This window comes from Xiphophorus couchianus, chromosome 20, assembly GCF_001444195.1.
Source record: "Xiphophorus couchianus chromosome 20, X_couchianus-1.0, whole genome shotgun sequence".
NCBI lineage: Eukaryota > Metazoa > Chordata > Actinopteri > Cyprinodontiformes > Poeciliidae > Xiphophorus > Xiphophorus couchianus.
Genome location: NC_040247.1, coordinates 12,036,960 through 12,059,643, shown reverse-complemented (window position 1 = coordinate 12,059,643; position 22,684 = coordinate 12,036,960). Strand labels below are relative to the sequence as shown.

Genomic DNA, 22,684 nt, shown 5'->3' with positions numbered 1-22,684 from the left:
GCAGGAAAACGCAAATTTATAATGTTACTGTTGATGTATTTTGAACAAGTTAAGGCCAGTTTGCTGATGTTTACTGGTATAGGGTTCCACTTGTGCTAATGCAACTGAAAATGAATGCAGACTAAAAATACTCAAGTTAGAAGTTCCGTCTTACTTTATCTTTTGTTGATTGATATGAATTAGTTATAATAACTATATAAAGGAGATGACAGACTATAGATACTTTTATACAACTAACATACATTTGAATATTTGTTATCCTCCCAACCTAATAGAATAAGCTATTAGGTTGTCTGGCAGTAACAACGTCATACGTTCTGACTTCTTCCAATATTTGGTGCTTTGTTCATACAGAACTTTATGGTTGTGTTGGTTTGTGGCTAAGTTGTTAAACAGTAGCTGATATTTGACATGACCATGTACATTTTATTTCTGTACATAAAACATTTTAAATGTTGAATTTGTATCCTTTAGATAAACTTTACAACTCTGATTTAGAAGTTATTTCAGAATCTATTAAGATCCCAAGGCATTTATATTCTGTTATATTGCATATCCTTTCTTCTTACTCATAGAGATTATGTTCTACTACAGTGTCTGTTTGATCTAGAGAAGAAACATAGGACCTTTTTGGGTTGCATTGGGTTTTAAGCAGCATTGATTTACCTATCCTGAGACTGAAGCCATAGTTTATGGTAGCTATTCAGTAAATTGTGTTGTTACCATGGGTAGGCCTATTATCTGCAAGCATTTCAGTGTTGGTATATTTACATACTGACAGAAGATCATTTATGTAAAGAGGAAAAAAAGTAATGGCCCTAAAATAGGTCCCTTAAATAGATTGTGGGGTTGTCACTATCTTAGTCAATGGCTAATGGTGACTGAATTGGTTATCATGGTCAAATCAAAGACTTTATCTTGTGAGATGTATGTCAGCAAGGGCCAAAAGACTTCTGCTCAACGGACTTGTTATACATGCTGTAGCACAGTGGTCCCCAACTCCCGGACCGCGGACCGGTACCGGTCCGTGGACCAATTGGTACCGGGCCGCGCAAGAAATAATTAAATACTTCCGTTTTATGTGTTGAGTTTGGAGGATCTTTTATTTTGAAAATCCTTTAACCGGATTCTGTCGGTTACGTCTTGTGCGCCAACATTGAGCCCACAAGCAGCAGAATGAGTTAGAAACAGCAGCAACAGCATCGGTGTCAGAGCCATAATGACCTTAAACAAGGTCATTATGGCCCTAAATGACCTTATGGATCATTTCGGGCATTCATTCTGAAAAATAAAACTGGGCTGTTTTGAGTTGAACAACAAGTTGATATGCTTGGCTTGCTTGCTGAATTACATCTGCTGTCATGAATGGTCTTCTGGACATGCGTCTTCAGATGTGACAGCCGTTTCCTAAAATGTCATTTTGCATCCTCCTTTATCTCTTTATACTGTCTTTCATTTGATGGACTTAAATCAATCCCCACCACAGCTCGCTTACTCATTTATATCTCCTAACCAGACTCTGCTGAAGATAGTGGGTGTTTTTGTACTCACATTTTATTTTCTGCTAAACTATTTTTGAATCACATCTTGTACAAAACTTTTTTAATCAGTGGAAACTTCTCAGTAACAGCAGCAGTTTGTCATTAGACTACAAGATTGACCCAGGAGGAGTTTTCTTTTTTTCCAACTGCTTGTTGAACACATTTTAAAACTGTTCACATAAAATGTGGCATCATGATTATACCTACAAAAGGTAAGACAAGGTTGTAGATACTGGTTAGTTTTGGTTTTAAACTTCCTGTGGTACAGCAGCACACAACTGCAAAAAGCAACGAAGCAGCACTGTAAAAAGTAGGTCTCCAAAACCAGTAAGTTCAGAACCCTGTAAAACTTGTCAAAAAGTATTCGCTCCCTACATACAGTACAGACCAAATGTTTGGACACACCTTCTCATTGAATTCAATGAGAAAGTGTGTCCAAACTTTTGGTCTGTACTGTATTTCTTCACTTTTTTTTTTTAAAAAAAGGTCACTATAAATGATTCAGAATATAAAACAAATTGTTGTATCATACAATTGTAACACGGGTTAAAATATTTATCTGTTAATTTATTACAGGGAAAACACTTTCCAAAAGAAGTTGGACATATGTAATAAAGTATTTACCTTTGAAACTTAAACCTGGTTGTCTAAGCGTGAGCAGCAACAGCTGCAAACAAGTGTTCTTGAATGCTGCACATTATATGCTACACATATAATTTATGTCCCACCAGTGGCCTTCATTGACAATAATCTGACAGGAAACAAGCAAGTCTTTTCTGAGATGCTGTTCCAATTTAAACCAGATCTAATATGTCAAAAACCTTCCAACAAGTTCTGCAAAAAAAAAAAATAATAAATCCAAAAAATTGGCAAGAGGAAGTTGGACCTTAGTGTTGCTTATTGGTCAGCTGTGCTTTTTTCTGTGAAGCTGATGCCATTTTAATCCAGTCTCTTTCTTATTGTTGGTTTGTTATTGCTTACCCTAACAACAAACGAGGCTTGCGGTGCTTTAGCTATTGTTTTGTTTTGTGACCTCCTGGATGGGTCAGCAATGTTCTCTTGGAGTAATTTATGTAGGCTGGCCACTTCTTGGAGTTGCTCTGGTTTCTCCATTATTGGACACTGGCTCTTTATGTGATGTGATGGTGTCCCAAAGGTTTAGAAATGGTTTTATAATCCGCCTTTACAGACTAATATCAATAACTTTGTTTTGTTTAGTAAGATCTTTTGGTAAAATGGTAAATGGACTGTACTTGTGTAGCACTTTATCCAGTCTAAATGACTCAAAATTATGCTACATTCAGTAATGAACTCATTCACACACATAATTCACATGCTGATGATGGTGAGCTACATTGTAGCCACAACTGCCCCGGAGCAGTCATACAGAAGCAAGACTGTTAACCTACTTCTCCTACTTCATGTTGTCAGGCAGGTTCTGTTTAAGTAATATCTTACTACAGGTGGGAAAGTTGTCTTTGACGTTATTTAATTAATTATCTCTGTCTGATGTTTTTAGTTTAGTGACCTGAAACTTTTAAATGTTTAAAGGAATAACATTTTTTCACAGCATAGTATGGTGACAATGCATATTTATAGTTTTGCAGAATTTGCACCCAAAGGAAGAAGTAACAATTAAATGTCATTAATATAAAATGCAGGATGTTAATGTAAATTGAATTATTAAGTTTGGTTTATTGCACGCAAAAAGACGAACTGTTACCTGAAGTTGGAGAACTTTTTATATAATATTCATCAACTTAATATTAAGCTACTTTGCTGAATCTGCTACAAAACAAAACTTGAATTTAAAACTGTAGAGTTTCACATTGCTCAGTAGAAACTAAACTTAAATCTCCTAATTGAGTGTTTCAGCCCATTTAAAGTTGTCATTAAGTGTAATTTGAGAATAGATTGAAAACAGGGAACTGCAAATGTAAGTTCTATTTTCCACTGTTGTTGAGCACTCAGCTTGATTTTAATTTTATTTATTCCTTCTTAATTTCTTTAGACAATAGCCCAGATTTGCTTACGCACTGTTTTTCTTTTTCCCACATAGTTTTTAAAGTCCTACCCACGCAACATTTCTCTACGCTGCGTAAAAGAAGGAAATATAATCACACCCTTGAGAGTTTTGCTGGTCATAAGCAAGGCTTAGCAATACTTTCTCCTTGTTTATACATTTAACTCTCAGAAGACCATAGCTCTGGTATCTGACGCCGTTCATCAACAAAATGCCTTTGTCTGTCCACAGGACCGTCCTATGCTGTCATTACACTGTAATTACTGTGACGTGGTAAAACCTGTAAATCATTATGCTTGGGAGTTAAGTAAGCTCCTCAGATTTCCTATAAATGTGTTAAGTTGTAAACAAAATAGTCAAAAACATTCCAAATAGCTTCATTCTAAAAGTATAAATTCAATTCTATTCAAAAAATACTTTATGAGTCCCAAAGGATGTTGCCCTAACTCCTATCATCCAAGGTTGTTCAAAGGTTCTGTATGTTGTAGATGCTGATGGCTGTGTGCAGGAAGGATCTGCTGAAGCTATTTTGAAGAATAACTGAAGACACAGTTGTTGTAAAACTTTCTCATGCATAACATGCTCAGGGTTTTCTATGATTTCTTTTTTGATTTTATGAAGAAAATTACTCTGTTGGTACCAAAGTAGTTTCCGAAACAGAATTAATCTTCATCAGACTGTTGAGCTTTTTTAAGTTAATGATTCAGAATTGATCTCTTTCTCCACAACAACCTTATAGAAGATGTACAGTATCTTGCTGCAAACCTTGAAGGACATACTGTAGGTTTCCACAGTATTAAAGCCTGCTGTATCCTTTCTTTTAGATGGCTTCACTGTTGCGACTCCAGTTCAGTCTGTTGTCCAGATGACTCAACGCCGAGGTATTTATACTACTCTACTACATCCACTGTGGTTTATTTGTAAGATAGTCATTGATACAGGATCCAGGTGAATGTTGAGGCCTCCACTTGTGTCCCTTGAGTTTCTGACAAAGCAAATCAGACTATGTTGTAATAAATGCACTGGAGAAATTGAAGAACGCAATCCTCACAGTGCTTCCTGCTTTGTTCTGATGAAAATGGGTTTGTTGAAGCAGGTGTATAATGGCATGTTCAACTCCCAACTCCACAGCAATACGCAAACTGCACAAGGTCCTGATATGTGGTTGTTTGCTTACTCAGGTTCACAGGAGTTTCCCCATGAACTTTGGCATTGTCGTTGATGACTGATGGGGGGGTCTTTTTTGGTACCAGAACAAGGCACAAAGTTTTCCACCTTCTCTTGGATCAAACCAAGGTTGAAGAGGTGTTACAGCACTGTTCCAGTTCAGTCTCTAAAAATGCTTCTTTACCAGACTTCTAGATACAGGAAAGTGGGAGGGAAAGGGAACAGCAGCATCTCGTGATTTGGTTGAAGACAAACTCATAGAAGCAGATGAGTCCATGGTGGAAGATAAAACATCTGAGGTTTGACAGGAAAGAAGTGGGTCAAAGGAGGGTGGGATGTCTGTCTGGGAGCAGAAGAGGAGGATGATGAACTTATTCCAGAATTGAACATGTTGAAGAATGTGTTCATCTCAGTTGATCTGCCCAGAGTTCCATTTATCTGATCCTCCTTTTGCTTGAAGTCTGTGAACGTCTTCATCCCTGGCCACACATTGTTCCTCTGTAGTTTGCTCTTCAGCTCCTTCTCATAGTTCACTTTGGTGTCTCTAATTTTGACTATGAGCTGCTTCGGGGCTTGTTATTGGGGAAACATCTCACTATTTTGGTGGGTACGGTGTTGTCCACACAGATGTTTTTAGCATCAGTCATGCACTAAGTTATGGCATTTATTTCCCCTCCATGTGGCTGGCATAGAACATTCCAGTCTCTGGCCTCAAAACAGCTCAACAAGGCTGTTTTGAGGCTTTGTCGTAAGAACTGTAAGAAATTCTTCAGCTTCCAATTTCTTACAGTTCTCTTACTTCTCTTACAAGTTCCCCTCTAATGAATGGGTTTATATTCTGAGAAGAGAAAAATAAGATAGGCCTATTCTGATTTTTCTAGATCAGGTCTTGTTTTATAAATGTATGAATCCTCAACATTTGCTGACAAACTGTTGAGACATTGTATTTGTAGAAGCCCTTTTTTCAAAATCACAAATGAGTTGCAATCACCATATTAATATATACTGTTACTTTCGTGTGATGCTTTGCAATATACTCTAAATGCATTCAGTCTTGTTTGGACCCAACATCCAACAGGTTTGGAAACAAAACAGGTTGCCAAGTTTACTTTTGCTGACCTGCATAAAATACCCACGTTCATGTCAGTGTGAGAGTTCACTCAGATCTCCCCATGAACAGGTGACCAAAAATAAAAAATAGTGCATATTTCCTTTGTCTTTACAGCCCACACAGTGCATAGAGAGTGCACATGAGGTGCACTTAGTGAATTACATTTGTGTGTTTGTGACCTCTTGCATTTTTGCATGCACATTCATCCTAATATGCATTTATGTCTGCATAAAAGCACATTATGCATTTATGCAGGACACGTATGTCCAAAAGTAACACACAGGAACGTCTAGTTGCAAGTTTTTGTCAATGTTCACACACGGTTTAGTTTTTTTTAAGCAACAGATGAAAGTGCTTTTTCACATGTAAGCAGAACAACTTAGGTTAACACCTTGAGTTTGTTGGTTGCATACGTGAAAAAAAAAAAAAAATCCTCCCCCACATGCTCACATGCTGCACCTTTTAGACCCACTTTGGTCAAGGGTAGGGCCATGATGCAGAAAAGAAAGAAGAAACAACCAATACATTAGTCTGTCAATAACAACCCCCCCCCACCCCCCATGTGTAATAAATAATATTTAATTATTTAATAAATATAAATCATATTTATTGCACATGACTGATTTGTCTTTTGCGTTAATATGAATAAAAGTACATCAATGCATGACAGTGACAAGTAGATTTGTTGTTTCCCTTTTTCTCAAATTATTGTTATTTTACCCATTTTTTTGCAGAATTGTTTTTATATCTTTGCACTGAGCTGGTAATATTCAGATGCTGTACATTACAAATGCTACCAAGCTCCAAATGTTACAATAATTATTTATCGCCATCTGCTGGTTAACTAAAGTAAAGGGGAAAAAAAAGTAAATAGCTTTTGGTTCAATGCATGTCCCTGGTAGATGTGTTATACACACATTATATATCTATGACATTAGATCAGTTAGTACAGGCTGCTCATCTGGTGAACATGTGTCTTTTTGACTTCCTGGTTAAAAAAAAATAGTAATTCACCATTGAACTCTTTGGTAGATAAATCATTTATAAAAATACTTGTACTTTTTTGCTGTTGCATAAATTATTTAACTTACTGGCAGGACAGCTTACATTTTAAGTACATATGTAAGTAAGTCCTTAGCCCGAGTATTAACTTTTAAAAACCTATTTAAAACTCCAGAACAAAGAAAAATGCAGTTGATTTAACTTAATAAATGTTCAGTTTCAAATTTAAAAAACTACAACCACAACAAATTGTTTACATACTTTCTTCAAGCTACATACACATCTCATCTAAATTTAAGTTCTTGAATAATCTCTTTTCTCTATATTAGTAAAAATATGTTCTTCAATTTGTCTTCATTAAGCTTAATTTAATCTTGAGCTGCTATTACACTATGTCCCATCAAGTCATTTGTATCGCCCTGCATAAAAATAGGTTTTATGTAGGTCCAATCATCAAGAACCTAAGTGCTTTATGTGAACATGTCAAGTCCTGTCAAGCATATGAGGGATATTAAGTTCTCGTTATACGTGCCAGTTTATCACTGTGCATTTGCTTCTCCACAGACAAAAGTCAGAGGCATCAACGTGAATCTCAGTGAATCCATGGAATGATAGAATCACATCTTTATTGACTTTTATCTTTACAGAAAAAAAATAACATTAGTCACCAGGTCATGCAAAGCGATATTGCATTACAAATAAAAACACAATACAAAACAAACAAATACCTATATATACTGTACCATAAATATGGAGCCTTAAATAAATAAATGTTTTACAAAAAATAAACTTCTTGGGGTGACACCAACAAATACAGTATGCTAAAAATTTACTTTCAACAGTACTGAAGAAGGATAAGCACACTGGTTAAAATTATCTGCATTAAAATGGGTTGTATTTAGATTGTTCCCTTTTTTTTAAACAATGAAGGTAGGAGATGACCTCCAGGTTGTGTTAAATTCACTCCAACTACACAAATAAGATCGGCTACAAACCCAACACAGAACATCATGCTCCTGACGGCAGTTTAAAAGCAACCTGGACCCAGACCACTGAAAGAACTCTTAAATTAACACATAGACAAATCCTTTATGTATGACATTATTTATATAAGGATGACAGCGCTCAACAGTCATGTCGAGGTGTTATTGCACTACTGTCTCAACGTCTTTTCAGTGAGAGTAATCAACAAATTACAATACTGCTGATAGATCTACACAGAGGTGGAACAAGAAATCACCAGTCACAGCGACAGACATGAGTAACTGTTTGAAATGCATTCATTTAGTCAGCCAGTTACCTGCTCCCACACAGTACTGGTTAAACAAAGCCAGTTGCCTCAGAGTAAATGAATACATTTCAGTTTGTGATTGACCCAGGTCTGCACAGCTAGCGGACATAGCTGTGAATCGAGAACATGTTCACGATAAGGCTACAACATCTAGAAAGAGGAGAGAGGCAACTCAACACTGATAGAGCTCCCTTCTGATCCAAACGTTACGTTTTGAGCCACTTTTAGGAGTCATGCACGACTAGTGAACACGGGTGAACACACACACATACATATATCCAACTCCCACACAAAAAAGATGAACTTCAAGGCCTTTTTTTAGGACAAAAACAGGGAAGTCAAGGAGAGCCTGGCAATCAGCAGCCAAGGACCAGAGACAACACAGCTGGAGATACAGAGGAACAAACCTTTTAAAGATGTTGTTTTACTATTCTTTTACTCACAAGGGGACAACATTTACAGTACGGGAAACTATCAAACGTCAGATTAGGTAAAGTTTCTATAAATCTAGTCACTGAATGAAAGAGTTATGTCACTGTAAATGTCTTGCAAAATTGCAGCTATATATTTTTTCTTTTACTGGCTTATGTCCTTTTATATTTATATACGTTTAGATTTATATACTTTGTATAAATACTATATGTACAATCCATCTTATATCTTTCATGTTACTTTCTACAAGTCATTTAATGTTCTATGTGAAAATAAATAGTTTTTGTCTACTGCAATATATTATGTACAGTGCCTTACAAAAAACTCATATCCCTTAATCACTTACTGATTAAATTTATTTACAATTATACAAAACACGTGTTTTTGCTGTCAAACAGACTTCAAATTTAATAGAGATCAATAATCTGATGCATTTAGGTGTATTAGCAAAATTGGTCATAATTTGACATTACTCCAAACATGTTTCAGGTGTGATCCTTTGCATATTCTCAATATGAATCAACAGGGATTAGTGCTATACATGCATCACTATGGCAGTGTAGCAGTTTGAGGTAAACTTGCACGTAACTGAGAAATAATAAAAAAATGGTGCACAGACTGACTTTTTTTGCAAAAGAAGAGAGTATCTGAATTGTAGTGGGGACGTACAATCTACCACTTTTACTGTAAGCCACCTAAATAAAATCCACTGAACACCTGACTTCAGAGGTCATCCAATTGGTATGTGGAAGAATCTGCCAACAAGACAGCTATAGCTCATGTCTGGCTTTTTCCATCCATTTCAAAATGATGCATTTCTTTGTGTTTGTCCATCACGTCAATATACTGAAGTTTGTGGTTTCAATGCAACAGAATGTGAAAAATATCAAGAGACATAAGTATTTTTTTGTCAGGCACTGTATCAATGACGTAACTCCTTCAAGACAGTCTTTGAATAATCTTTGCCTCACTGTTACCTGCACTGGGGAGATAAGAGAGGAGCTGAACAGGAAAAAGGATGTGGGGAATAAAGTACAACTGACACACAAACTTTAATCTCAGACTGGTTCACATTTAACGTCAATCAGGAAAGCTGGTCACTGGTTAAAAGGAGGACCAGCATCAACAAGGGGTTGTGTTTGGTTGTGTTTAATCGGAGAAAAGGCTGGCAAAGGACTTTCGAAGGTTGCGAATGGTTTCAGCTTTTGCCTCTTCTTGGCCATCGCCACCAGAGCCTGAGACCCCGCGGAAGAAAGAGGAGTCGCTAAAGGCGTTGAAGGCATTGGTCAGGGACTGGGACTTACTGGAAGGGAGAAGAATGGAGGGAGGAGGGGAAGGAATTATGGGGAATTATAGGAGCATTAGCGGGAAAGGAAAAGAGGGGTATGTGAACATTAATGAGGGTGTAATTAGGAAGTAAAAACAGAGATGGTTAATCATAACCCTTTTACTGGAGAATAACAGGTGATTTGTTAATCTAGATAAATACTGAGTGTGAAGTTCTTGTTCTTGCATTATCCACAGCATATTGATAATGTGTTTCTTACTTCAGTAGTGGATGGGTCTTTTGTTGGGGCTGATCTTCAACAGGCGCCTGGGGATCACTGGATGCTGCGGGTGCTTCAGCCGGAGTCGGCTCAGGGTTTTGGGATGGAGAGGGTGGCTTGGCCTGAGCTTGAGCCTGGACGTTAGAGGAGGGCTGGCTGGATTTAGCAGGGGACTGGACCTGTGCAGGGTGTGTGCCATCAGACGCCAAGGTGGGTTCGGGGCCTTGGGGTTGAGTGGTGGGCTGGGGCTTGGGGAAAGCCTTTGGAGGAGTAGGAGACTGTGGCTTTGGCTGAAGCTGTGGCTTAGAATTCCTGCGAACAGGAGGGATCGGCTTTGCGGGTGGTGTGGGTTTTGGGGGCAGATCTTTAGGTTTCCCAGGTGATGCTGATGGAGAGCCTTGTGGCTGGGGTTTGGGCTGCTCTGTGGTGGCAGCAGAAGTTTTGGGAGAGGCTGGAGGGGAACTTGAAGCTGCTGCTGGGGCTTTTGTTGGTGGAGAACCAGGAGCTTTGGCTGCTTTAGCTGGGGATGACGGTGAAGCTTTGGATGGAACTGAGCTGGACGCAGAATCTTGGGTTGGCTTTGTTACAGAAGGGGCTCTGGTCATTGGGGGAGGCCTCGGCACGGGTGGCTTTGTGACAGAGGCAGCCTTTTGGACCGGGCTCGGTTTCTGAGCCTGAGCTGGTTTCTGACTGCCAGCAGGTTTCTGGGCTTGGTCAAGCTTAGGTTCAGACATTCTTTTTGCTGATTCTGCTGTTACATCCACACTCTGTGATTTCAGTGCCGCACCTGAAGCAATGAGAAAATTAGTAGTTTTACTAAAATACAGGTATGCGTTTACACTTGCAGCATGAATGTTAAAGTAACTTGGGCTTTTAATGAGGTTTTAGAACTGTTATTTTTCCATGATTGAATGACCTCAAAAATTGGGTACACAATTAAAATGTTATGATGAATTTTCTCTGTTCTCCACTGTGCCAAAATTATATATACCGACTAAAATTCTTTTAAATATCTGGTAGTAAGTGGTGAAGATTATTCTATAATATCTTTACTTGACCAGGCGAAAGCCTAATTACTCCCTCATCATGACTCAGTGCAACAGGTAATTTCCCATTGCTGTCAACTTTGGCCTGCCAAGAACTGGAATATGTTGAAACGCCAGTGTCACTGTGAAGAGAGTTTAACCATCATCAGGGTAATGAAAGAAGTTTCTATGTGAGGAATACAAAAAAAACCTCTCAAACTCTATTCATATTTTTCTGCAAACCAAAGATACTCTGGAGTTTTATGGTCAGATGAAGATTGCTAGGCTTTTTAGACATAATGGCTGGAAATATATTTGGAGGAGTCAAAGTGAGGATTTTAAACCTTAGAACAATGTAACAGTTCTGAAGCTTGGTGGTGTTAGTATCATGCTGAGGGACTGCTGTGAATTTCCAGATTACTTACTTAATCCTGGTTGAAACTTGGACACAACTGAGAGTTCCAACTGGACAAAAACTCAAAGACATTTTAGAAACTGGATTTAGATTCAATAAAACAAACATTATCAAGCTTATCTGAAATTTGTCAATAGAGAAACTAAAAGCTTGGTTAATAACAGGACAAGTTTAAATGAGCAGTCAATTCTGTCCTAAAATAGTCCTCAAATAACTGAACCTGAAGCTTGTTGTTGACAACAAAAGGCAACACTTGATGGTTCAACTTTCTCAGGGGCATTAAGCACAATTTTAGTGTGTTATTAGAAGTGTATGTATATTTGCATCTGGTTCAACAGTTTTAAACCACTGTGGTTGAAAAATAAATGTAAGAATTGTAAAAATTGTGTACCTTTCTTAGAAATTGAGGTTGCATGTTGTATTCCCATTCTTTCCTGGAAAAATAACATCTAAATAATCAAAGCATAAAATAACTTGACATTAATGCATGTAGTGAGTGTAAGTATACTTGTGCCTGTATATGTAAACAACTCCAAAATTAAAGAAAAAAACAAAAACAAAACATTACACGGAGAAAAAGAGCAAGTGCCTAAATACAATAAAAAGATTCACATCAACATTTCAAAACCTCACACCTCTTGTTTCAGCACTGCAGCTCCAAAAACAGGCATAGATAGCACTCACCAAAAACCAAAACACAACATAACATGCTCATTCAAACAATGGCCCCTCAAATGTGCAAAATCCAGAGCAATGCAAATGTAAACAGAGGACTGGACCAGCAGCAACCAGCAGAGGGTGGAAGATCAGTAGTTAATCCAACTGTGAGGTAGCACAACTTCTACATTAAAGAATTGTGCAAGTTTTAGTACTGTGCTGAATGAAATAAGCAATTAGAGAAGGTAATAGAGTTCAGAGTGACTCAAGCATTAATAGCAAAGCAACAACACCTCAACACATGCAGAGCAAGGAAGTGACTGGATTGGGATGACGTTTTAGTGACAGATAATTTCCTTTCAGAGATTCAGGATTGAGATTTGACTTCTAAAATATGTCCAGAATGTACTAGAAAAAGCTGTACATTTTCTATCAATGCACTCTTGATATTATTCTTTTAGATCCATCTTGTATGTACCCGAAAAGTCATCCCACAGAGTCACTATTGTCAGACAGCTGAACTGCCTTGAGTCTTATATTTGTTCAATGGTTGCTTGTGATTCACGAAGCATAGAAACCAAGGAAAACATATGAACAAACATAATTGGAAAACATGATACAATAATAATTTTCTTGGATACCAACCATTATTTAGACATAATTTTAGTTTCTGAGAAAATAATGCATTGCTTTCTAAATTAAATCAGAATGTTTTAGGATAAAGGGATCGGCTATATATATAAAAAAAATATTACTATTTTTATTCTTATTTTTTTTAATGAACAAACAAAATCTGTAAAATCTTATGCTGAAAATATTGTATCAGCAATTGACTGGTTCGGATCCAAGTAAATAAGATAGGATAATGTAGAGGAACATAATAAGGATTGTATCTAAGATCTAAAAACAAAATGATAAACGACGGCAGTGGGGTTTGCAATTGCCGAGAGATGCAATTGATACCAGAAAATTGTATACATTAAAAGGAATTAAAGAAAATTGAGTAAAAAGCATGTATTTTAACAACAAAAAACAACAACAATCAGATGTTTACCAACACATAAAGCATCTGCACAATAAGTTATTTGTTTCTATAATAAAATTACATTAATAAGTATTTATCCATGGATCCGTTTACCACAGTAAAATAGTTTTTATGTATAACTTCAACTAGAAACACTATTTAATGCAAGTTGTAAATAAATCTAACAGCATTTATTTCACACCTGAATAGAAAAGTTAAACTCAATTTGAAAATTGAGTTAAATTTAAACTCAATTTTCTCTTATAATTACCATAAGACATTAAAAATCATTACTAAACTAATGTAGCACCAGATGATGTCAAAACATTCACCACATCCATGCAAAACAAGGAATTGTAATTAATGAACATGCAAACACACACTCATGGATAAACATAGCAACCCCACAAAAAATAGATTTAATTCAGCTGTGAATGCCACTGCTTTTGGTGGCAACATTAAGCATCGGTACACATCAATCCTGAGTAAACACAGCTAAGCATGGGTTACAGCACAGCTGCAAAACACATGAAAGATGATTCCTAAGTGCTCCATGATGCCTTATTAGCTTGGTAATTTGACGACACAAGTAGAAATGAAAATTGGTTCACTTCAAAGGACAGCTGGTGATATTTTCTCCATTTAGACAAACGACTGCACCAAATACTGTCAGAGCACAGCTGAAGTCAGTGAAGTCAACACGACGCCAGAGCATTAGTTTGATGCAGTTATGCAAACATTACTACCTTCAGTGAACAGGAAGCGAAATAAAAACTTCTCTTTCTCTGATAAGACACTTGTGAAAATGCAAAATAATAATAAAAAAAACTTTTACTATAATTATTATACTAGGACAGTAGATGTGAGTTCAGAATTGTGAGGGAATTAGCTATCCAATACTGTCCTGTCATCACTTCTAATTCTCTGACTAACCAACTGATTTTTCATGCTGGTTTATTCAATAAAACTTACACGACATGACCAGAAAGCTGCAACACACTCAGGCTGGTGTTTCTTACTTTTCTACACAATCAGACAGCTTTTAGGATTTTTAGCAGCTGTGTTAGGAACCACATTCCCTCTTCACTATATGCAAGTGATACTGAAGATTTCTTTAGGGATTTTTTGGAAGCAAAAGTAACGCAATTGTTGAAAAAAAAACCCCTAATGAATCTAGTTTAAGGTTCACAAGAGGCCACGTCGCCGATAGAGCAAAGACTGAACTAGTGCTCCAGTCAAATGAAACCAAAATTAAGCTTTTCGTTATACATCAAAAGCATTTTTACAGAGGGAAACTTAAACTACACATTCCATGAATATACCCTCCTCACAGTAAAATATGGTTGCAGCATCGAACCGGGTGGATGTTTTTCTTCAGCAGGGAAGAAAAAACCTTTCAAACTAAATCTCATTTAGAATCTCTGGCAAAAGTTTAAAAATGACTTTTCCAGACTTTTCTGTCTAATCTACACCCTTATTTATATGTGTAAGGCCAACAGGCCAAATACAAAAAAAATCCCCAGAAATTTGTGGTTGAAACATAACGAATGTGAAAAATTTTAAGCGGTTTGAACAACACTTTTGCAAGCTACTGGATCTTTGATTAACCCAGTCCAAACTGTAGCCATTTAAAAGCGGCTGATGTTGTCATTTGGCGGCCTAACACTCGTGGCAATATTTCTGTGCCTTAGCGAGTAGCTTCACTGTTTACTTTAATCATTGGCAACATAAAACAAAAGTTACAGGACATGGAGAGATAATAAGTGCAGAACATGATCAGGATTTACTGAAACTACCTGTGCAACCAGAGGATACACACAATGGCGCCCAGGAGTTTGTTATGAACACTGACTCTGTAAATGTTCCCATCTTTCCCCTTGTGGCAGTACTTAGTTTGTCAGTAAATGACGAGCGGTTGGTTCAAAATTTCCTGTAGCGTGTTTTCTATGCCTGCTTCCACCCTACAGCTGCAGTGCTTTGATTGTGGGAAGTGTTCAGACAACCTTGAGGTTGAGGACGTTGGCCTGAGCTCCTGTTTGTGTCTGCCAGGCCTTCCTTAGCAGGAGCAGTCTGATGAAGAAAAACAGATGGAAGAAAGAAAGAAAAGATATGGATGAGTCAGCTGTGGACTGTGGAGAACCATAATATAGGCTTTATGTAAGAGTTTCTATATGTTATTTTCATTTGCATAGCAGCTGCACTGATACACAGTTTTGCTCAAAATGTTAATGTGTTTCAAAAATTGAGCATAGCCTAAAATTCCCATTTAGCTTTATTGCTTAACTTCCAAATGCATTGGGAACACTGCAATGAAAATATTTATGAAATCTGTCACCAGCCCACAGAAAGTGAGGGGAAAAAAATATTAGCCTGTTGAGAAATTGTCTGCATTTCTCTATGAAAACAAATATCTTATCAAACTAAACATACTTTGCGATGTAGCTATGCCCTGAATTACTGAACCAATAACTAGTTGCACAACTAATTTTTCTGAGAACTGTTTTACATGTAGGTTTCTTGGAGTTGACCCACTTGTGGCACCTGTGAACAGATATTTCAGTCCAGATGTTTCCTCATTCCTTGGTTTTGACTGATGCAGAATTTTTGATGTCATTTGACAGGATTTTTATGAGATTAAGGTCCAGGAATTGCACTGGCCACTCCATAACCTTAATCTTGTTGGTGAGGAACCAAGATGCTGCTGGCCTACTAGTGTGTTCGGGTCGATGTCTTGCTGTAGCACTTATTTTTGAAGACATTTAATCTTTGACTTACAGCAGCCCGTATTCCTTGAGTATTGGCAACAGTGTGTGAATACATGACTGATGATACCCCTGAACCGTTTTAAGGGATACATCTCCTTAAAATGATGCTTGGGTCACCATTCTCCATGGTGTATAATGACTTGAATTCAGTGTTAGGGTGTAGTAGACCAGTCCTCTGGACTGCAGCTTTTAAGTGTAACGCTGCTTCAACAGGCCTGATTCAAAATGCTAAGGTTTATAAAGACCTGATAATTAACCATTCCTTTTATTAAAGGGTCGTAGAGCAGGAATGGGTCAAAACGTTGCAGCGAAGTGGAACTCAAGGCCTGGAGTTCCTGACTCCTGGTCCCTTCAAGAACAGATTTTCTCTCTAGGAAAGTCCATGTGATGTTTAGCCTCTTTGTCATGTAGTTTTTTTCAACAATGGCTATTTTACAAAGTTATCTTCTATTGCTGTACTGTATCTGTAGGCCTTCTTTAATCAGCTGATCATTGCCTGAGCATGTGCAATTTTGGCAATTCTTCAATCCATTTCAATAGTATTTTCTTGAAGTGTTTCTGGTTTAAATTTTAAAGCATTTGAGCTCATTTTAGCTGAGCAGTCTCTTTCGGCCAATCAACTTTGTATTCAAAGTATGTTTTTCTACTGAACAAATACTGGAAAGACTCATTTTACAACAGATTTTGATTTAAACCAGCATTTAAGGCTGCCTTCACCCTTAATCATGAGCCACTTATGTATCTCATAATGAATAACTTTGCTGACTGAACTCCTAACTGCTATTATTTTAAACACTCTCCTTAAATTAGGAATTCAATCACTCAAAATCAGCAGTCTGAATGTCATGACTGTGGGTTCTGCTCTTTCTCTAGTTGTCATACCTGCAAAATTATTAACCATGTAGAAATATAAGTTCTACTAATAAACAGTGATTTGTCAGGTTAGTAAGACTGATATCTTGAAAAAAACTATATGTTTTCTGACAGATTAGCCACTCCAGTAAAAGCACAATTCAGTCACCTGCTGGGGCTGCACAGTTGTCGGCTTCTGGCCTTGAGGAGAACGAGCAGGCGAGCGGGAAGCACTGGATGACCTGGTAGTCAGCGCTTGATTCATCTTAGCCAGTACCACCTCAGAAATGAGCTGCCGATCTTCTGCCTGGTGATCGCCAATCAGCTGCATAGATGAGCCCACAACCTGGACAGCAGGATACAATGGATCATAGACTGCAGATGTTCTGCGTAAATTCCCAAGATCAAAAATGCCATTTCATTTCAAAAATTGCTATTGTAATGTCAGGGTTGTTTCATCTTATTTTCCCAATCTCTTTGCAAGTTAATAAATCTAATGTTTCAACTCTCAGAGAAAATAAAATCTGTATTGGCAATAATTTTTGCAGATCATTGAGGAAAAACTCCTCAATAACCTTTAACTGACATCTCTTTCAAGTTGTCATAGAGGAACCTGGACATATCAAAGCTCCTGTTGCATCTGGTTTCATTATTTTAAAAATGTAAAAAAAAAAAAAAGCATCAAAGTCCCTGTTAGAAGTAAGACAGGAAAGATTAATGGACCTAAGAGTTGACCCAGAAAACTGGAGTTCAAGCTTTGCCCCCAGTGACCTTTATGCAACTCATGTTTGTCCCAGAGGAAGAGTTTGGGACAGAAGGAGGACGTGAAGAGGATATGAAGATATGAGGATATTGTTTCTAGAGGTACTCTAGAAACAATAGTTATTTTTCCTTTATAAAAATAAAACTATTCAATGTAGATAAGTCCTAAACATATATTTTTCATCTTTAGTTCTACCTATGTTTTTTTATGGGAAATATTGCCCTCTTGACCTGCCTTAGCAATGTACCATGTTCAGTTAGAATTTCATTTAACAATGTCTATGAACACTAATTTTATAAAGCATACTCTCAGTACCACAAGTTACATTTTGGTCAAGCTTTTAGGAGCTAGCAACCATAAAGATGACTCAGCATTTTCCATAGATGGGCAGCCTGAGGTCTCCAAACTGTTATGTGAGTCAATACTAATTGCGAAACTGCATTCAGAGTGAAGCAGCTTAGTCTGAGCACTTTAGTAAGAGTCCTGCACATTCTGTCTTATCATGATGCTTTCTGAACAGCACATTGAAAACGTAATGTGCATTGAAAACGTAACTTAAACTTCTGATTTGTCCAGTTGTTAATTTTAGATGTTTTGTTGTTCAAAACTGCTCTTTTTTTTATACACCATTATTGTTGCTCTTCCCATCTCTAGCTAGCTTGCAAAAATATTTCCACCTTTGAATTTTTGCACACTATCTATTGTTTACTTGGATTTATGTCACTATGCCAATGAGTCGATACTTTATACAACCACCTTATGCTGTAATTATAGCTGGAAATCTTTTGGGGTATGTCTCTAGAAGATTTGAACATCTGAAAGACTGAAAGTTTTACCCACTGTCATTGTAAAATAGCCCTATTCTCAGTTGTATTTACAGTAGGTCTGGACTTTGACTGGACCATATAAAGTGGGTATGCTTTCATCTGAACCATTACTTCACAGCTGATCAGGTTATATGTTTAGGGTTTTTGTTCTGCTTGACGGTGAACCTTGGTCATAGTTGTAAGTCTTTTAATTCTCTAAAACGTTTTCTTCCAGGATTGCCCTGTATTGAGCTATGTTTATATACATACATCTATGTATAAAATGCAACAAGTTTTTTCTCAGTCTGGTGAAAAAAACTTGCCACCACCATATTTAATGGATTTGTGTCTTCAAGGACATCTGCCTTTTTATTTTTCTGACACACAAAAACTCTTTGGTCATAGACCAAAACTTTCAATTTTGGCCACATTTGACCAAGAGCATTCTTTCATATTTTTGCTGCATTTAAATACTTTTTACATCTTTCTTTTAGCAATGGTTGTTCTTGTTACTCCCCTATAACATCAAGAATTATGGAGGGTCCATCTAAAAGTTTTTCTGTCAATAGATTCTCCTGCTTAAGCTGTGCGTCTTAGTATAGATTCAGGGTGTAAACATGAGCCATTAGAGTCTTCAGCCAAACATACAACAACCATAAACTAGTCTTTTTTTTCTTCATCACTGCCTCGTCTTTGTTTTCCAAACCTGTGTGTTTGTCTCTCTCTGACCCTAAAAGCCCTAGATTGTTGTTCAGTCATACCATCACATCCTCTATTGTCCTTTCAATGTCTATGTTAAACCCTTAAAAACTGCTGCAAAAAAACTTGCACACATTTAATCCCCAACTTCATTTTAATGCGTCACTATTTTATATTTAGAGCTGACACCTAGGGTTTGGCAGTTTTGACAGTTTCCACATAGAGATGTTACCACTAAATGGTTTGTTTTAATAAAAAAAAATTAGGAGAGCACATTGGTTTATAAAAAAAAGTGTGGTTGCAGGGTGAGTAGTACAGACAGAATAGTTTGTTGAGAAAGATCGACAAAGCCTGTTTTTAAATAAAAGGATGCACAAAATATCTAGTTAGCATTAAATACTGCAAGTTGTGTAAGGTTAGATTTAATTAAGGCATAAATTGTAAGGCCACTGAAGTTTAGATCAAGTCGGACAGAGTAATGTTGAATGATAAGGAACTCTTGCAATCAGTACATTAAGCTGTGCTTTGTAACACTATTATGATAATGAGATGAAATTTTACTACTCATAAAAAGGAGGGAGCGAACACAGATTTCACCTTTGTCAGCACCCTTATACCTGAAAGCCTATTTGAGAGACTTATTCTCACCTCGGTAATGTAGTCATTGCCATCCTTACCACAGATGGCTTTAACAGCACAGATGTCCAGACCCCCAAAGATCTCTGAGCAAGTGTCGACCCACAATTTATATCTGCCGGAAAATAACAATGTTTTAATTAATACACCTTAAAACCCTTATTCTGTGCCTTTAGAAAATATTGATGAATGTTTTTTCACAAGAAGCAGAAATGTGAATGAAGACAGAAACGATTTTATGTTCTTTTGGCTAACTTAGAAAAGATTGAATCTTGTGCACTATCTCAATAGAAGTATTGATTTGTTAATCAGTTTAGCTCAATTTGCCAGTGCAACAGTTGCCGTTATTGTCATCTTGACAATAAACCTTGAGCAGTCGATATTTTGCTTTAGACTGATTTTGCTGTCTTGAAGACTGAACACAACCAAACTGTAGTCAAATAAAATCAATATTAACCAAGAGGATATTGATACTGTACTAATTGGGGTAATTAACTTTTTGCAAAGCAGCCAGATTTACTAAACAACTGTAGTCTACCTGTAAAGGCATACCGGACTGCATATGTTAAATGTTCCCCTGCTTCTGCACACCTGATTTCAGTCAATAGCTGATTAGCAACCATCTGAATCAGGTGTGTTAAAGCAGGGAAACATTTAAAATTTGCAGAGCAGTGTGCTTTGAGGACCAGGGTTGGTAAACACAGACATATAAAGATGCAATCAGAATGTTTTTCTCATGTCAAACTCCACTCCTGGAGGGCCACTGCCCTGCAACTTTTAGATGTGCCTCTGCTGCACCACACCTTAATAGAATAATTAGGTCATTAAGGCTCTGGAGAACTTATATACACAAGGAGGAGGTAATTAAGTTATTTCATTCCAGTGTTTTGTACCTGTGGCACATCTAAAAACTGCAGGACAGCGGCCCTTGAGGACTGGAGTTTGACACCACTGTGTTAAATAAATTAATATAATAATAATTGTTGAATCTTGTAAATTTCATGAGGAGTTATAACATCTTTTCTGGACAGGTAGCAATAAAGGTTAAGTACGTAAAAGAGAGTATAAATCCTCAATTCCTGGAGAGCAACTAAAATATTGGTTTTAGCTGCTCTTATTTTATAGCATCACTGCTTAAATGAATATATTTACTGCAAAAAAATAAAAAAGCACATCAATGCATCATAAATTTGAAATGAATTCCAAACATCTCTGTGTTTTTCCAGGAGTGGCCTGGTTTAAAGCTGAATGAATCTCCTGCTTCAGTGCAGTATGACTAACTGTGACGTAACGCAACCGGAGCGACGTGTGCAACACCCAGGCCAGCTGGAGCATCACTAACTCAGAAGCACTGCTCACTTGTCAGTCATGGCTACTTGTTCCAACATGGCAGATCCGATGTTGCTTTTCCAGTTACCAGAGATGGATGTTCGCCTGAAAATGGAGAGAATATTGGATGCTAAATTAGCATCAATATAAGCTTTCAGTTTGGAAATTTCAATTATTTAATATCGAGCTCCAAAATGTTGCAGTAATTTTACAAAAGAAAGCACATTGCTTATTCGTATTTGTTTTTTCTTTTACATAATAACATAATTGAACCCCATCCCTTGAACTGAAGGCTTTCAATTGTTCCCTCAGAAGAGATCACAGTGTTCTCTGAATTGTTCTGAACACAGACCTGCAAAGGTCAGGCAGATTTGTACAAACACTGAACAAAGCGACAGACTCACATATAAGCTTTGTAGTCAGCTCCAATTTTTTGGACCCTGATGTCGTACTTGGCATCTACAAATGGCTCTGTAGTACAGTAGGTCTGAGTGATGGCCACCACACTTGCAATGTCTTGGAAATCACTAACGTTGTCCACCTTTACCTGTAGACAAATGACACGTGGCGTAGAAAAGTTTATTTACATTCTAGTTTCATGTAAACCTTGTCATATAAAGTCCAAAACCTCCACTCCCTTAAACGAATTTCAAAGATGATATAATCCAGCCAATATAATTCTCTTTTTTTGTACATATGTTTGTAAATGTAATATTCAGTCATGCTCAAATTCAGTTTTCTTTTACAAACCCTACAGAATAACACTACATAAGGTCTAGACTTTCTAATTAAGCAGATTTTTTTTCAATAGAGTCCAGAATGATTTAACTGATTCTAGCTGATCCTGTAGGTTATTTCAACCTATAGGATGTTATTCGTTATCTTATGATTAAATGATTACATTAATTTATAGGTTTAATAAAAGTAGAAGTAATTTTTAAAAAGTATGGTAAAGAGCTTGGTCTGTTTATCTAAAACTGCATGTTCAAGAAAATTACTTTTTATATAAGCACCCTGGTTTAGGCATTACTGCCGAAGCACTCCTTAGAATAAGGGACAACAAAAAAGGTAAATATAGTGTTTGTTTCCACTTTTCTCAGTTAATAGAAACATTTTGGAGCTAATCTCAACAGGGAAAGAAATTCTGTTTCAGATTAAGCGGCTCATCGGAAAAAAATATTTGATAAAGAGCTTTTTCTGTTAGAAAACAGAAAAAAAACATAGTGATGAGTCAATATTAGAGATGACTGAGAGGATAACAATGCAAGGTTGCCTAGTAGCAGGATAGACAAGAATAAAATTAAAGATACAGAGTAAATGTAAGTATCTATGTTTCAGAGATACTGAAAATATATGGGTTTCGGTGTAGTTTTACTTTATTCTAGACAATGTGTCTTTAACTTTCTGTCTGCTCTTTCTTTTTTAGTTTTGACTTAAGTTATTAAAACATAATTGCAAAAACTCTTGCATATTGTTTCTTGTATGTCGTTCAAAAACAAATAATGCAAGATTCAACATTTCCGTACCTTTCCCATTCCAGAGTGGGCATGTCCGATCTTCACCACTACTGGGAAACTTGGTGTTGTAATCTGTAATACA

At 36.9% G+C, this 22,684-nt stretch overlaps 1 protein-coding gene across 1 annotated transcript in view; it reads right to left on the bottom strand.

The window, feature by feature from the left end:
• Positions 1 to 7,430: 7,430 nt before the first annotated feature.
• The window catches only part of syn2b (synapsin IIb), an 80,937-nt gene continuing 65,683 nt past the window's right edge, over positions 7,431 to 22,684 (bottom strand). The window contains exons 6-13 of the mRNA XM_028002325.1: positions 22,612 to 22,674; positions 21,490 to 21,632; positions 21,116 to 21,190; positions 19,769 to 19,871; positions 17,022 to 17,198; positions 15,239 to 15,305; positions 10,115 to 10,901; positions 7,431 to 9,870 (exon numbers count right to left, since the gene is read on the bottom strand). Coding sequence (XP_027858126.1) covers positions 9,717 to 9,870; positions 10,115 to 10,901; positions 15,239 to 15,305; positions 17,022 to 17,198; positions 19,769 to 19,871; positions 21,116 to 21,190; positions 21,490 to 21,632; positions 22,612 to 22,674 — 1,569 coding nt within the window. The 3' untranslated portion in view covers positions 7,431 to 9,716. The remainder of the gene's footprint in view (positions 9,871 to 10,114; positions 10,902 to 15,238; positions 15,306 to 17,021; positions 17,199 to 19,768; positions 19,872 to 21,115; positions 21,191 to 21,489; positions 21,633 to 22,611; positions 22,675 to 22,684) is intronic.